The 18,084-nt window shown below is 37.4% G+C and overlaps 1 protein-coding gene across 4 annotated transcripts in view; it reads right to left on the reverse strand.

Annotated features, from left to right (window-relative positions):
• The window catches only part of CDK14 (cyclin dependent kinase 14), a 345,123-nt gene that overhangs the window by 121,245 nt on the left and 205,794 nt on the right, over window positions 1–18,084 (reverse strand). For all 4 annotated transcript variants that reach the window (XM_064677983.1, XM_064677973.1, XM_064678003.1 and 1 more), the window contains one exon: window positions 9,943–10,006. In XM_064677983.1, coding sequence (XP_064534053.1) covers window positions 9,943–10,006 — 64 coding nt within the window. The remainder of the gene's footprint in view (window positions 1–9,942; window positions 10,007–18,084) is intronic.

Below are 18,084 nucleotides of genomic sequence, written 5' to 3' on the forward strand. Positions count from 1 at the left end.
CTGGAGACATAAAGATTTTGATTTTATCTGTCATTCCGCAATATGTTCTGGTCAGATACTGAGTTGGCTCAAATTGACTTCAACAGAGTTACATCCACTGAAAACATTTGAGAAGTATCATATACAATGTATTTCCTTGACTGGACTATCAGAGGTTTACTTGAATCAGTTTAAGCTATTTTTACTGTGGGAGGAAAACCCCAGAGTCACCCAGTTGGCTAAACTGCCTTTTGACCATAATGTCAAAAGATTTGTTTCAGTTCTGCAAAAAATCTGAAAAATTATTGCTATGCCAGATGAGATTTTACTGAAAAAGTGATACTGGAACCAGTTATGTAAATGCTATAAGGGACACGCATGAGTAAAACGAACAAACATCTCAAAGGGATCTTCATTCTTCAGTGTCTACGGCTCTCGTCTAAACATCTTCTTAAGTAAGCACCTGCATTTATCAGGCAAGGAGAGGGAAAACTAGGGGGAAGACATGGAGAGGAAGAAACCCTGTCTATAGAGGGGCACATGTTAATCCATAGTTCTTAATTCCAAACTCTATGAACATGCTGTGTGACTGCAGATCATGCTTCTCCTAACTAGTGGTATCAACCCTTTCCTCTCTACTCTGACCAGATTAGAGGCTCTGTACTTAAAATGCTTTATACAGAAAGAAGCCACACATTGATGAAATACAGCTCATGTTTTTGTACATTATTTTGAGGTCATAGCTCCAACCAGAGTCCTGTTAACTTTCATGGACAGTACAGTTAGATGGGACTACCGTGTTAACTAAGCCCAGCCTTGTGTACATGCCAGTTCTTAGTATTTTCCTGAATTCATCCTTTAGAGAATAAAAAACCCATCAGATTTTTGTTTCAGAGTTGCCAGAACAGAGCAGCTACAATAATCTTGTCCTTGAACTCCTCCACCATGGACCAGTTTTTTAGGTCCTGAACTGTGAAACCACAGTATTACATACCTAAAAACACCAATCTTGCAGTCCTAACATAGGCAAAAAAGGAAGTAACTTATCTTCTCAACTTTTATCTGAGCATGTCCTGCATTTGTTCAATTAATGACAGAACTGGAATTCAATCTCAGAATTACATCCCCAAGTTGGCTTCTGAGTCACTTTTCAGAGTGAACAGCTCCCACATACCCGTATGAATGCCTCCGTCCTTTAGTGCTCGATGGATTTAATAAACCCAAATCTAAAGCTATACATATCTGACTGTGACCAACTGCAAGAATTCACATTTTACGATACTTTCAAGCATATGGTATTTGTTTTTCAGATGCTCCCATTGATTTGATAATAAAGAACAGTAATATCAGTCAGTAGATCTTGACTTTAATGTGAGATCCTGGGACTACTGCACAATTACCATGAATGTTCCCCCCCAAAAGAAATCTTTGCCTGATGTACATTATGAGAGGCAACACTACTGGCGACCCAAATCTCGGTCCAACCTTGTGGAAGAAAACCTGTATAGCAAAAACTTAATGCCTCTCCTTCAGAACTGAAAAGCAAACAGGCAGATGCGAGAGTTTCACGCAGACATTGACATCATCACCCACCCACACAGCCATCCTCCAGCACTCGCAAGCCACTGTCAAGAACACAAGGCACGCTATTTTGCTGAGGCAGCTGCTCATTCTCATGAGGCTGATATTTAAGAAACCTGAAAAACTTTATGTTTACTGATCAGGATTTGATCTCAGATGTATTTTGAATTTTTATAGTTCCAAATTGTGAGTATATATACTAGAGTTCAAATATTTTTAGGTTATTTTTATTAAATGTGTTTATTATTAATAAAAACACTGGAATATCAACACAGTAAGCTCATCTGAAATTTAAAGTAAAAAGTATGATTTTAATGTCCTTTATGTAAGCACTTAAATATTTGCTAATCTTTTGGGAACAAATTCAGGAAACAAAATTTCATCCTCTGCATTTTAATCCCAAATATACAATCATCCTCACTAGAACCATGTCTCACTGTTACAGAGCTGGCTTTTCACATGGGTGCTGTATTTCACTAGTCAAAGGTGATTTTTTGCTTATGTGAAACAAAAGAAAAAAGAAATTTTTAGTTTTGTTTAAATCCCACAGCACCTAAAAGTGTTTATCATTTGCTTCGTAGAAGACCAAATTAGCAAATCTTGACTAAGTGGCATGTTCATAAGCAAATGCAGTGTAAAGAGATCCCTATATAGGACTGCAGAAACAAGAGTAAACATACAGTATTCATATTCTTTACTGGAAAGAAGTAGCAACATCTTCCTATAGCGTGCCTTTTAGGATGTTAAAGGACTAGTCTAACATATTACATCCACAGCCTCAGAAGCCCAGTCTCAGAACCAAGACTCACAGTTCTGCTCAGCACAACACACAACCCACTCACCGATGCTGGGTGGTGCAGTTACACAAATGCTCTGGCAGTACATGGATCTGAGCTGTTCTTTATGCTTCAGACCTTGCAGCACAGCTAACTCAATGCCTCATGTGCCTAGGAAGTTTTTAGGACTGTGCCCCACAAACAATAGCATCAGTAAAGCTATTAGAACAACAACAGCAAAATGGAAGCAGAAATGAGCAACCAGAGGAAGAGGAGGAAATTTCTCAAGTTGGTTGATTTGACAAACCAGATGCATCAAAAAAATTATGTTCTTAAAACAAGTGCTCCCAAATTCTAGCCACTTTGAAGGCCTAGACGAAAAAAAAAGCCTGGCCAGAGAGCTCGTCCAGTACATTGTACTAAGTGGTCTTAGAAACAACAGTATTTCTTTCTGTCTGTTTCTTATTTCCTTTAGACAACCACTCTACAGCAACGTTAATACATATGCATACTCACTTGTGTGCCCACATATATACTTACATGTTCTCCACTGCAAACATCATTATCTGCCTCATAAACACGCTCCATCTGACAGCCCAGCATCAAGGGCAGGTTCAAACAGAAGTGAATTTCAGCAGAACTCACTAGTGAGCTTATTAGCAGACCACTGCAGGAATACTGGTCTGCTGTGAGAATTGAAAAAATAGCACTTGCATTTTAAGTAACACAAAACAAGATGAGGGTTTTTTCTCTTTTATCAGTCAGAAAAACACATGAACTATTATACCTTTGCCTTGAAAGGACCTAGGACAGACAAGAAAAGCTACATAAGGAATTAGAGGCAGAATATATTTTGATTTTTAGCTTCTTTTTAGCACTATTGATAATCAGCTTCTAGTCTAAACCAAAGAACTTAAAATGCAGTTTGACTTCAAGGCATTTTTTATGTTGTTAATCAAAACATGATGGCTAATATGCATTCCTTGATTAATGTTCTTCTCTATTTAAAACCAAATGTGATTAGCTTAAATGCAAATATTTAAACATCACCATAATTAATATTTTGAAAAGTCTAATTCATTATTTCTTTAAAAGGGTTTTCTTTACATTTAAATTAAGCCTAATGTGACTAACACTGTATTGTGATATGTAAGACTCATATGCTATTTTTATTAAAGATTCAATGCTAAAAATATTTAAATTATGTTAGTAAAGATACAAAGACAAGCATCCATGTTGACAAGCAAATTTTCAAGCACTATAATATTTGCAGCACTAATGTGAAATTAGAGTTTTCACTGAAGTTCGTTCACAACTGCAGTTTTACATACACACGAGCTAAACTTTGGGGCTTTGTATGTCAAAGGCCTTGAGAAAAATTACTTCAACTCCCCCCTCTCCATCCCATCCCATCCCATCCCATCCCATCCCATCCCATCCCATCCCATCCCATCCCATCCCATCCCATCCCATCCCATCCCATCCCATCCCATCCCATCCCATCCCATCCCATCCCATCCCCTCTCTTCTTCTCCCTTCCAAAAGCACCTGCTTTAGAAGTGCACAGTTGTGTAAAGAGGAAGGATAGATGCTGTTTTCTAAATTTCTTACTGAGCATGAGTAGAAAATGTAATTTTAATAGCTATCATTGTCTGATGCACTGGACTTCTACATTAGATGGTTCTGCCTTTCAGCAGTGCTCGCACTGGCTCCCCTGCATACGTAATAGGTTACTTTAACTTTTCAGGTTAATATAAATTTTTTAAATGGTGAAAACAAAGACTATTCTACTTCTCTCAGGTTGTGGATACCACAAACTTGAGAAAACACTAAACAATACAATTTAGTTTTGGCAAAAAAAAGGGGGGAGAAATTTGAAATTAATTCTCCTTTACAGGTCCCTCTCCTTTCCTCAAATACTCGAATTTTTGAAGACTACATCTGTATCAGTAATTTAAATGTGCTCGAGACTGCTGTCTGGCTGAGACACCATCACTGTCCTGTAGTACTACTGCAGCACCCTTCCACTTCCATCCTCCAATATAGGAGATGGGAACTTCCTTCTTATGGAGAACAGTCCCTGGTCTACATTAACTCCCTAAACACGCCCAGGAATTAATTATTGGTAAGTGCTAATTGTCATGAGGTAAGGCAGGCCAGAGGCTGCTCTAACAGTTTAACAGTAGATTCCCACATCACCTAGGAACATTTGCTGGCATCAATGTAGATGTAAATAAACAAGATACTGATTCAGCGTGTAATAAATTGTTGACAGGCTTTGGTGAAACTCTATAGGAAAAACTGCTATGCAAGTTTGAAAAGCCATATGTTCTCATATACAGTATGTTCATGTGTTTGTGCCAAAGGAGTTTAGTCTCATGGCCCAACCCTACTCTAAATGAAGACTAAATCCTTTGAAAACAACTTGCTATCAATCAGCTGTTAAGATGCAAGTAGGCAGATCATATTTCTAAACCAAATCAATATTTATTGATCATCTGAGAAGCAAAGTAGAATTCCTGAGTCAGAACACCAGTTCTACAGTGGTTTTGTCAGTCATAGACTTGTGATTTTTTAATAAATCCATCAAGTACCAGTCAGTCTCTGGCAAATTCTGTCTTATGCAGTATTTCCCATGAAAACTGTTTTCTCGCTGTTTCTTTTTGTATTTTCCTTTCTTCTTAAGGAGATACTCTTACTTTAGGGATTCTCTTTTAAAAATCGGTGCTCAGCAGTTGCTTTCATTGCCTCATAAAGGCACCTTTCAGGTATATTACTCTCTATTGCATCTGATTATCTGTTGAGCATTGTGAGGTTCAGGCTCCTACACCATCAGCCCAAGATTAAATATTTAACCTTCTTTCACCTAAAAGCAGTATTGTAAGGAACTGATGCACAGAGAACATGACATAGCATTCTCACGTTTTCTCCACAATCCTAACAAGTTACTTCTTCTCCTTCATCATCACCATCTCTTCATGGCCATGGTCATTTAATTTATCTTCTATTGTGACCATATCTTACCTTCTCCCACTTTACTCACTGACAGTACCTTCTGATAAATCTCTATTTAACTTCCCAGGATGGAGTTTACACAGCATCAGTCCCAAACAGTAACTGAGAATGTAGGAAAAGTGAAAACTTGACTTAAGCATAGATGTTGATCCAAAGACTTATCTTGCTCAATTATTTGGGTAGGACTCTGAATCCAGGACAAATCACTGCAGATGAAAAGTTGGCAAGACTCCAGACTAAGAAAAATGGGAGATTTAACAACAATGGAGAGAATAATACACAAAAATCAGGAAGACTTGGATACAAGGCAGGTAAGGAAGCAGCCTGTTTTGGAATACTGCTTCATCTCTACTCATACAGGTAAGACATAGCAAATGACTACTTTAATTTTTTTCTTCGAGATACAGGTCCAGTGATACGATTGGTGGTTGGATTTGCTTTAGTGCAGCAAATTTACACATTTCTGAAAGTATTGTAACAAAAGAATAAATAGTGAAAACATATTCTTCCAGTCCTGTGTCAGGTGGTCATGTTCATCATTTGCAGTGTCTCTGTCCAGTAATGTGGGGCTTCTATTCCAGATGAAAATTCAAGATTTTCTTGAAACAGCAACTAACACTTTTTCATAATTTCCTCAAACTTTTTTCCTATTTGAGGCAGATAATTTACTTTCAGACTGATCCAGAATTGCTGGGTTTCTTTGGTGACACCTGAGTACCTGAAGACCCTCTCAAGATTATAGCATCCTTAACAGCATCAAAGTGAATCACAAAGGTAACCCAAAGTTACCGAAACATTTTTGAAGTATTTCAGAACTTTCAAATGCATTATTTAGATTATCCTTAAGTAATTTACTAAGCAGGACATGTGTGTACATGTGCCGGTGTGCACAGGTACAAGCTGAGAGGACCAAGGCTGAAGCCCAGAGAAAGCTTAAAGACCAGGTCAACTTTTACCTTTGAATATCTTCCATAATATTTGGAATATTTGTTACATAGAAAGTAATCAGAAATCTCAAAGTGGGAAGATAAAATACAGGTTGTTTTCTGACCTTTTAAATAGCAAACAAAACTATGACCATTTTATTTTCAATATTATAGTCTGTTAAAATCACCAAGGTTAGGGGTTTAGATGACATAGATCCACCCACAGTTAGCCTTAGGAACACATTTCTTATTCAAGCTCAGAAATGTTCCTGCATATTAAGATGTCAGAGATCATCATTGTTTATGCACTGGCTGCTTTCCATAATAATCAGGCCCTTGTTCACTGTAGTAGAGATGAGACTAATGCCATGTTTTTCAGACATGTTCCTCCTCATAAACTGTGATTAGCTCTCCACAGCACAAGACTGTGCCCTATCAAATCACAGCATGAAAATTAGTTATTGAAGTCTGTATACAAACAAGAAATACAATGAAATTTTGTTTCTACTCTCAATAGTCTTTCCAGCTCCACAGACATTTAATGTGCCCAGTATTTTTTAAACTATACTATTTATCACTGATACTTTCTGCTCAAATCCTTTTGGTTTATGCTTACACAACTCAGTTTATAGCACCAAAGCCTTACCTGAGTGGATGTCGATATCCTCATCACCAGTGCTCTCTGCACTTCTCAATTTATCACACTTACTGTTAGCAGCTATCAGTCTTAAATTCACAAACACATGCAAAATGCAAGAGTTACTTAATCCCATATCACTTATATTTAAACAGTCATTTCACAAATCCTGAAGAATAATGGAATTGTTTCAGACTTGGAAAGAAATGTCAGGGTCCTTCCTGCATTGTTCGGCTAAGAAAAGGAAGAGATTAAGTCATCTTAATTGTACTATTAAAGCTTTAACCTCCATTTTTTCTCCAAAGAAGTCAGTTATGAAAGCTAAAGTGTAACAACAATTTCAGACCATCAGGGAGGGCAGCATATTTGGTTGAGCATCTGTGGAAGGGGATAATGCAGCCTTGCCACAGCTAGAAAGCTTTTGTGCACAGAATGGCACGAAGGAAGGCATATTTTTAAGAAGCAACAGAGAATCCGGTATCCATGACCAAACATCTCCAATGACCTTAATGGCCTGAGCAAATAGTTTTAGTTCCAGCCTAGCCCATAGGTTAGAGTATTTTGTCCAACGCATACCTGGTATACCAGTATGATACCAGAGGTGATATGTTTTGCTGCTCTAACCATTCCATACCTTACCAGGATAAAATCTAACTACTCCATTTTGGGGTATGTGAGCCAGTTTTGGTTGTCCAGTTAGATGATGCTTTCTATTGCTGTAGTTTCTAAAATCAGCAAATGAGGAACCATAAAACAAACAAAAAATCCTTTTACCAAGGTCATCAAGGATATAGGGAGTAAAGAACACAGTATGTGTACAGAAATACTCCCTTTACTCCAAAGGGAGTAAAGAACACAGTATTTGTACATTTGAATGCTCTCAGACCTCTACAGTGCAAGAGAATTAAGGAGCTCAGCACTTTGCATTAACAGGCCCTAGAACGAGTAAATAGTTGCCAGCAAGAATAATAATAGTAACTTACAAACGTACATACTTCATAGATGTGGAAAGGATCCGAGAGAACAAAGACCACACCATGCAGAAATGGTGAAAATACTGAGTGACCACTTTCTGTCTTGGAGGCATCTTTCTTCTTGCCCCCACGCTGCATTTGTATAAATATTATGTATTCATAGCTGAAAAAATCCATAGTCTGGGATGGAGAAAATAAGAGCAAGTCTAACACAATGCCTGTATAAAAATTAGATTTAATGAAGTACCTAGAGTGGATTTATTTCCTGATATTCTTCTGTGGTAATAAACCCATCTTCCTTAATACACTTGGAAACCAAACGTAAAATTAAACCAGGAAATTTCTTGGCTGCCATCTGCTGTTCAAAACTTTGCTGTATCACACAGAAGAATAAAAACAAACCAACCCAAACAGCACTCCCTGACACCTCCAGATTTTCTTCTCTTCACTATTCTTGCTAAAACCAATGTCTTTGGACTGCTGTTACAGACCACTATATTTCTGTAAGGATCCTGTGTATATGCTCACCTTTTAATTAGTATCAGGAAGAGGAAACATAAAAGCTGTTTTAGGGAAGAACACTGTAGTATTTTTAGTATTTCAGTGAAAAACTGTACTTGTTAAAGAAGTTTCTACTAATTCACTAGAGTTCACTAAAGTGTGATTTCACTAAACAGCAGTAAGTCTAGGACAGAGACTGAAAACAAAGTGCAAGAAGGCTGTCTGCATTCCTGTTTCTCTAGGCTTTGTCTTCCTATCAGGGTAAACCCTACAATGTATTTGTTTCTCTCTGTCTCTTGAGAGCTACCTAGATCCCTTTGTCCTTTACAGCTCCTCTGCCTTATCTCCTGCCTCTTTGCTGCCCAAAAAAAGCTACTATGATTCTGCAGATCTGACGTATGACAGGCTGAAATGAAAATGGAATGTTTTTCTTTATGGCCGACCTATGAGATAACTTGAAAATTAGGTTTAAAAGACGTAGGATGATAGAGATTGTCACAGTTTATCAGTAAAGCTGAAGGGACTATCATCACAAAAAAGGAGAACCAAGAGTTTAGTGAGAGACCTTAGGTCTGCAAGGGCAAAAATATCTGAAAGTGGATTCCTGGGTCAATTTCTGTTACTTACTTCCAGACTTCAGTCATATGGTTATAAATAGATGACTCATCCTAGCAAAATATACTGTGAGCCACTTAAGTCCTTCATCCAAGAGCATCTAGTAACCTTCTCTTTACCATTTAGTCCGAACCCACTCACAGCAGGTCCAACAAGTTCAGGCTGTTCAGGTCCTGTCCTGTCAGGGTTTGAACAGAATGAAGATGGCAAAGCTCTTCCGGACAACCAGTTCCAGTATTTTACCACCCCCAAGAGCCAACACATCTCCTACTCATTCACCTGCTTTGCTGTGTTTAAAAATGAATTTCTAAGATCCCCACTCAGAAATTCACAATACTATGTATATTACGTATATAAACATGCATACATATATAGCATAATGAAGCTGACCACATCCATCTAGTTTCTAGGGAACAAACTGTTCCCTCTCACAAAAAGGTATCAGATGGTGAAATAGCTTCTCAAGGATGGTTGTAGAATATGACAACTTCAAATATAACATGTATTAAAAAATTGAACCTTTGCAGAAAGGTGCTAAGAGATGATCTAGTTAATCACTTCAGCTTTCACAATGTCTTTTCTCTACTCTATGGTTTCCTTTAGTATTTGTCAAACTCTGGTGTGCTCTGCAAGGAGAGTAATACTGACTAGGAATCACCCTACTAGCAATCTGAAAGGTACGATACTCGGTGACTGAGGAATGCAAGCAGGTCAGGGCTCATACTGTAATAAACAGAAGAAAATTAAAAAGAAGGAAAAGAAATTAAACAAAAGAACCCCCACACACACCCTGAGCACAATAAAAAGCAGCAACAGAAGTGCATTATGGTTCACGCACTGCACACCAAGTCATTTTGAAGCTTTTGGGCAGGGATGCAGCTATCTCTGTTCTGTATTTCCAGGGAGAGAATTTGGATGAAGTCGGTACTTCAGCCTACCTGGTTTAAAATGGGGTAAAGAGTGGACTCCAGGCCACGTATCTTCATTTGGTGTTCCAAGTACCTGTGCACAAAAGAAGAAAAAAACCACACTTTGCTTTAATGGAAAAGACTTAACAAGTCATAGCACTATAGAAAGCTACTTCTCATTGTATGCTTAATGTACCTTACAGTCTAAACTTTAAACAGGCTTCATAGTTGGGGGATGAGGAGGAGGAGTATGGTACAAAATGTTAAAATATCATAATAGTTTCAATGTACCAGTGCAGTAAAGTCAGTAAACTAGATAGGAGTGCTGTGTTCCTGTCAGATTGCCTATTTAACCAGTAGATAAGTATCAAGCTATCTCAGAGCACTGGTGTTACAGAGTCTAGATAACTTAGCTCAGAAATAATTTCAATCCCTATAAACCTAAATAAGGTGAACAGATAACTAATAGATGCCAGGACAGAAGATTTACAAGATGGTGAAGGGAATAATCAAGAGTGTGGCATAACAAGAATGCACAGCAAACAGTTGTCATTTCAAAGTGCCTATAGTATACATAAAACCAGCAAATTCTCAGGAGATATAGACTTTATTGACTCATATGTTATGCATTGTTTCTATTCACTTCTACTGTCTTCCTTCTTGTAATGTTAGTCAGACCAACTCACAGCAGTAAAATACTTAACACTTCTCATATATGTCTTATATCCTCTGCTCACATGAAAAGTTCACCCTCAGTGTCTTTGGAACAAATAATAAGTAAGTTGAGAGAATTGCTACAATAGTTCTCCCAAACCTGGTTTTGCTTCATAACACATAACTGTTAATGCTTGCTTAAGCCAAGAGGAACACCTAAATTAGCATTTCTAGCAAAAAATTTCTGAATGAGCTCTGGGATTTGATATTTCACTAGTAAGATCTTTCTTTTCAAAATTTACACTCAATTTCGAACATGAATGAAAATGCTAGAAACTTCTTTGAATATTTGTTATAAACTCAGGCCCTGGAATAAAAGGGCCTGATATTCTACAGTGAAAGCTATTCACATCGGTCTGGTACTTGTTTTGCATTGTCATCAATGCACAAAAGCCAGTCCCAGCCTTGCCCCTACTTACACTGCAGGTCTTCTGAATAAATCTTTTGGACCTGCATATCTTGAATCCCTGTGACATTCTGTGGTCACTTACTTCAGCACAAAGCAAGCCCAAAATTATCATGATGGTCTTTGGTCCAAAAATGTGAAAAACAGCATCTACTCGAAATCACTGGAGCTGAAGAGATTTTTTTTTTAAATTATGTCAGCTGCAATATACATATGAGTTAACAATATTAGAGAAAGGAATATTCTAGAACTTGTTTCACTTCTTAAGCTATGCAAACATTTGTTCATGTTGATAAATTCAAGCTGAAAAGAATTCTTAGAAGCAAGACTGGGAAGGTAAAACACAAAAAATTTTTCTTCAACTCTGCCAGAAATTTACTTCATAAATTTAGAAATGGACTTTAAAACTTGAGGCAAAACTAAGTGAACTCTAAAATAGATTAAATTTTTACCTATGAGGTGGGCTTTATGATTCTAAACTCTCAATTTTTTTAAGCAATTTACAATACTAATATGTTTATAATCTAAGAATATTAATACAAAGGTGTCACAGAAAAAAAGATGAAGTATCAGTGCATCTAGAGAGTATATGTTCACGAAGTTATTTCTGTGTGCAAATTCACTGGTTTTATTTGTAAATACTGTTTGTAGCACATTGCTTTCTGTCCTTGTGATATGTCTTAATTGGTATTTCAATAAGATAAACCTGACACTGCAACCCTCATTCATCATAATGTTAATTTCATTACTGCTATTAGAGAGAGCACAGTTCTGTCATTAAACATGGAAGAAGTTAAGAGACACCGTCAACATCACGTCCCTAAATCAATACACAAATAACTTCCACTTACCTTCTGCATTGATCAGGCTCCTGGTGCCAAGCACCTCCCAGACCAGGAGAGGGAGCCCGTGGATCAAAAACAGACATTCATTCTTGAATCAATTTAAATCTAGAAATAAGGTCCTCAACTTTGCAACATAGCAAATCAAAGGAATATTCTCTCATGAATATAAGAAAATTAGCCACATCCTTCGAAATGTGTGTTCTTATTCGCCTCTAGTTTTATATGAGACAGAGGCAGCTAAGGAACTGTACAGATGAATATTAAAACCAGCTAACAAAATCTGAAACTTCCAGTGCAAGGTAGAATATTTATCAAGACCAATTTAACATACAACTTGGAGCTAAGAAATAGATTATTCTGATTTTAAAAGTAACATCAGGTCCAGTAACAGGGAGTTTGATGGGAAATAACTTCTTAAATGAACCATATGTGACTCACAATTTTTTTTTTAACTGGTTTTCCAATCCATTTCTTTAATAATATTCCAGCACAATTGCTGCTACAGTGTGTAAGAGCCAGCTACAAACAAGTTCTGTGCCTTGGAGTACTCAAACCATCTACAATATTTATACATTCTCTCAAGCGTAGAAGTCAGGCCGAAAAGAACTAGGGGTCTTCTATTACCTAAATGCCAACTATTTTTAAGGCAGGGGCACTTGGTAGTTCAGGCAAGGATCCAAACACTATTTTAATGCATACCACAAACACTATAAAGATCATCCTTCTTCCACGTAATTTTTAACACACACAGTGCAAAAATTCGCAATGTGTAGCTATCAATCAACAAACAAGGAGGAGAGGGCAGCACTGAAACAACTGTGATTTTGGATAAGATGAAACAGTCACTGCTCACAGGTATGTCAACATAAAGAGATTTGTAAGCATCGCCTTGTAAGTGATGCTTCTAAGCAGCAATCAATTCCCTTTTGATGAGGTGGGATTAAGCAATCCAAAGCAATGAGTTTTGACACCTGCTATAAACAAAGCAAAGCAGAGTTCACGCATAACAGAATGGTGGAAAAAGATTTGTGGCTTACAAAAGAGAATTAAGGAACCAATATGGAAAAGGGAAGTGGAGGAGAAAGGGAGAACCTAAGAGTCTTCTGGTTTTATTCAAAAACACTGTCACTTAGCAGTGAAGACTAGTTACCCAGACCAAACCACTGGCAACATCTTAGCATCTAACTGATCAAATGAGGGAGCAAACCACTGTGTACCCTGCCAGTGCTGGAGAGCAAGTGTGATCTTACCAGTGGAAGTGGAAGATACAGGAGGCACAGCAGCCAGGGACAACAACTGAACTGCAGGAGCTGGTATTTCACGGGTGACCTTCTAGCCTCGACTATCATATCATGGTCCACCACTTCTCATTCCAAGCCTGGCAGCATGAGTTCTGCCTCTTCTACATTTTAACACTTTTTCTTTCCATTTTATGTTCCAAACCCTAAAAATAACCACCACTGTCATGGCAATCAAGCCCCAACTTAATATTGGAAATAAGCTTTTATTTAGCATTGAGGATGATTTGAAAAAACAAGACTAACTTTGCTTTCTCTACTGATAATTTGCTTCTCAGTGAGGTAACCATTCAACTTGCATGGTTTAACATCCTATTTTTTAAAAATTGAGTTCCTAACACAAGAATAATCTACAATTCTTAAATTTGGAATGGATTCAGTGTTTTCCAGGGATCAGTGTGGTTATGGTTTCTTCAAAGAAAATTCCAAAACCTACTGGGATTCTGCTGTTCCACACTGCAGCCCACTCTGGGCTCTTTTATTCTCTTACAAACAAGATAAAATGACCTTCTCATTTGAAACTTGCTATTCAAAATCAGGATCAGATTCTAATTTCATTTGTAGGGTAGGAAGTCTATTTATATAAAAATAACAGATTTACAATACATCAGGGTACTGAGGGCCAAATACCTGTACTGCCAGTTGATATGGTTACAATCTGACAGAAAGATATGAAAACACAACATGCTGTTCAAATCTCCATACCCAAGCATGATATAGAAAACTTCCCAGCAAATGCAACACGAATGCACTGTGGGGTATTGCATTGCCTTAATTTTTTAATAGAAGAAAAAAGTTTGTGTTCTGCATCTGATTTTGCAAAGACTCATCATTCTCTGGTGTGCAAGGGAATAATTACTTTACGGTGAGCTTTACGCCACTTTACCAACACAATTAGTCATGTTGTCCTGTATTCTGCTTTGAAAGCAAAAACATCCCACATTACTGCCATGTCTTAGATGAGCAGCAGTGCAAATCTTTCCTAGCAGCTCTTTCCCAGTTGCTGACATAATTAATGAAGAACAGCATTCCCCTTTACACTACAAGTTTTGAATATACAAAGCTGCATATTACTGAAATAATGCTTTAACCCTTGTTAGATCTGATGATCCTCAAGAAAGGCAATGTTTCAGAGTTCAACAAGACAAAGAACATGCAGCCCATGGTATTATTCAGAGCAGAATGAAAAACAAGACCAGCATGCAAATGAGCTGCCTTTCCTTAGACAAGGTTTATGGAAATCAGGCTAAGCAATATGCAGAATTTTCAATTTTTTTAATGTTAGGTCAACTTGATGAGCAAACAAAGTTTAATAAAAAAGTGTCAGGAGAATGCATTTTTTTTTCCTTTTCAAAAAAAGAAGGTTTTGTTGAAAAATGCCCTGGAATTTTAACTAAGAAGAGTTACAAGCTGGATGTAAAAAATGTTTGGTTTTTTTTTTCATTTTTTCTTTTAAGGATGTTCAAGATTTCTGTTCTGGTCTTCCTTGTTGCTGCGTAAAACATACTGCATTTTAGTGAATCCTTGGCTGTGATGTACCATGGGAGACAATAGCTGTCCCAGGAACTGAACTTAATCAAGAGGAAGAGAATAATCACTGCAGAGTCATTTCCAAATCAGCAATCTCTTTCTGTTGAGTGAGATTTTGAGGTTTCAAATGTTCAGTTTTTCACCAAAAATCTGCTCCATTCTTGCAAAGCACACATACCTAATGACTTAGTCAAAAACCTAGGAGTTCTTTTCCTTTTCATTAGAGGAAAGCACATTACTGCTTTAGAAATGGCTCTTGAGAAGCAATGTAAGTTCCAGGGTTTTTCTATGGCAGCTCCACCAGTCTCAGAGCCACCTCTGAACACAGAATTTCCCATCTAGTCTGGAAGAGGAGAAGCTTATGTGGTCTCTCTGTGGCAGTCTGTCCTGCTGCTAAGCCATTTGTCCAGATGATCCACCTTCAGCCACATTTCCCTCCAGGAGTCACTGTTAGGTAGATCATAACCACATCTTCCACAATCAGGGAAAGTGCTGTATTACGACCCAATAATCTCAGTGAGCATAAAGCACGTGTAGTAGTGAAGACCAAGGGATGAACTTCATCCTTCAACTTAGTATTTGGGTTTAGTACAACAGGTTAAAAAAAAATCAGCAACTATTTGTGTATTATGCATGCTGACTCAGAGTCTGCTGACTGACAACTGCAGCGAGGCTTCATTCAACTCTCTGCTGGGCACGATGGGTGACAGCTGAGTGTCAAGTTTAATATCCAACAGATAAGAGTCAGAGATGGAATTGCCTCAAAACCAGTCATTTCTTCACGTCAGGACCTCATCAGTTTGGTTTTGCAGTTCGCTTACCATAAGGGCCAGTAAACCTATTTGTTTGTGTAACGCATGTACATGTTTGTTAGATTGAGGCTGAACATATTTTACCTTTGAGAAAGCTGTGGATGTTCCAGGGTTCACAACTGCAATGAAAAAGTCACCTGATTTTTCACTAAAGAAACAATGTCTATCAGCTAAGATGGCAACACTTTATTATTTGGATTCATGAAAAATAAAGACTACATGCCTGTTCATCACCTTGATATTTAAAATATTGAAACCTTACTTTATTAAATGAATAGCAAAAATCACATATCATTCCTAAACAAGGAATCCATGTCAATTCAAAGTTAAAACAACTCAAGTGAGATTGTATGATCAAGGCAGTCTCTTCCCATGTGGAAGGCACTAAAAGGCTCATTCAGAACCTAAAAACTGTATTTTAGCAAAATTATTTGTCTTTCATAGCAAAATTTCCATGTTTTTTTAGCCAACTGTTATCAAAACATCTCTTCATTATTCCCACCCAGGTAAGAAAGACAATACCAGTGAAATAAATAAAGCATACAGAAAATATAAGTTGTATGATTCCTCTTCAGAATAAAAGTGTTAAACAAGAACCCATAATTCTTTACAGACAAAATGAGACTTTCAAATTCTTGTTCTAAGTTTTATGTATAAAATAGGTTGCAATTTTTTTTGCTTCCTTCTGTGCCTGTAAATGTTAGTAAAGTCATTAAAAAATCCTTGCAGTGATGATACATGGCATAATGGAAAAGAAATTCAAAAGCCACCATTTTATATGCACAATGGTAATGTGCAGAAGAGTATGTTTAATATGATCTGCATTCATTCAGGAAATTAAATCAGAATTATGGACTTAAGAGAAAACAAGGGTGATTAGAAAACAAACTGATTGGAGTATGTCTTTTGCAAGTTATTTTGCGAATGATCTAAACATTGTCTTAACAAAAATAAAAGGTAATCAATTCTTTCAAGAGTCATATGAAGTATCTGCTACACAGATAATGAGGTCAAGACACAACAGGAACAAAAAAGAGGGAAGGCACCTCCTCACTAACCCCATAAACTTGTTTCTGCTGTACAAAAGTGATGCTGTTTTGTGAAAAAAATGGAAGTTATTGAGGTTTATTCTTTAAGGTGAAAAAAGAAGTAGCAAGAATAGAATGAGGTTCAAAAAAAAGCTGACTCTTTCAAGCATCAAGTGGAAGTGGAATATCATCACTCCATTATACATGGGTAATAAAACCACTTGCTTTGAGCATTTATCATGAAGTTGTCTTCTAAAACATTGAGGTAATGTGCCAGTATGGATGAGGGAAGCAAAACATTACCACAAAATTTTAACAACACACATTGATTTTAAAAAAAGTCAAGCTCAACTAATATTTGTGCTTTAACTCTGTCAAGGATGAAAAATGAGGTCCTTGAAACAATAGAGGACCCAATTGTTCTTAACTCTGTTTCCCCATAGAGGCAGAATACAATGAAGTCTTGCCAGGAAACATATTTAATATGTGATTTCTTCCAACCTTACTTTGTATATCTAAGTGATATTTGAGTAGCTGCCTGCATTGCAAAGTTGAATTTATCCCAACACTGTTTCCACGCTGTTTGCAGCACAAGTAAACTCATCATTCTGTTCATACCCATGGTAACCACAGCTACCTTTCTGAGGGACCCTGACAGAGTCACCACTGCAACTGTGCTACCATGAGGAAATCAACGGGGACTGAAGACTTCATAAAGATTCCTGTCTGCCTTCAAAGAGCCAGGCTCTACCTACTCTCTCTGCATGATCTGGGAGCGACAGCTGGGAGGAGGAGGAGGAGGAACTGACAGGCATCACCGCAGACCCAGCACTGCAGACCATCAGGACAGATTAAATGAAATCCCCAGCCTTACAACAAAGCACTATGGAGGTTTGACATGCCGGTGTCCTTAAATGCTCAGTCAGGGAAGAGTTTTGTTTATTCCGAAAAGTACCTACTAAACACTTTGACAGAGCTGTTTCCGTGATTCAATGAGATGACTTTTAGAAACTAATTCTGTCCATAATCCAAACTGAATTGGAGTGAGAGCAAAACCAGAGTATTTAATCTAAATTTCACAACAAGAAAAAAGCAAGTGTAAAACAACTTGTACAGGGCTATGACATCCTCTTCCTACAGGGAGTCAGCACATTTCATCATAAGGCCCTATTTTAGTAACTCACAACATTCATAAAGGTTCACTTGGTGGAAGAAACTGGTTTTTTATTTAGTGATTCTTCCTAAAACATTTATGCGAATGAGATGAATTCTAAAAAAATATAAGAAAACAGGATTTGGCAACATATTTTGAAAACAGAAGGGCCTGTGCCATAGAGACAGAGTGTGAAATTAGCAGCAAAAGGGAAAAAATGAAACTCCTGATAGAGATTGCACTTTTCCTCAAACCAGTGCAACCAGGTAGCAATATTGCCAAATCAAAAGTTAATTAAAAACTGATGTACCCACTAAAAGGAGACACTGTTCAGCTCCAAAGTGAAAAGACGGCTCCTCTATGAGGGATGCTTCATATTGAAGTGG

The sequence above is a fragment of the Pseudopipra pipra genome, chromosome 1, assembly GCF_036250125.1.
Source record: "Pseudopipra pipra isolate bDixPip1 chromosome 1, bDixPip1.hap1, whole genome shotgun sequence".
In the NCBI taxonomy this organism is placed as follows: Eukaryota; Metazoa; Chordata; class Aves; order Passeriformes; family Pipridae; genus Pseudopipra; species Pseudopipra pipra.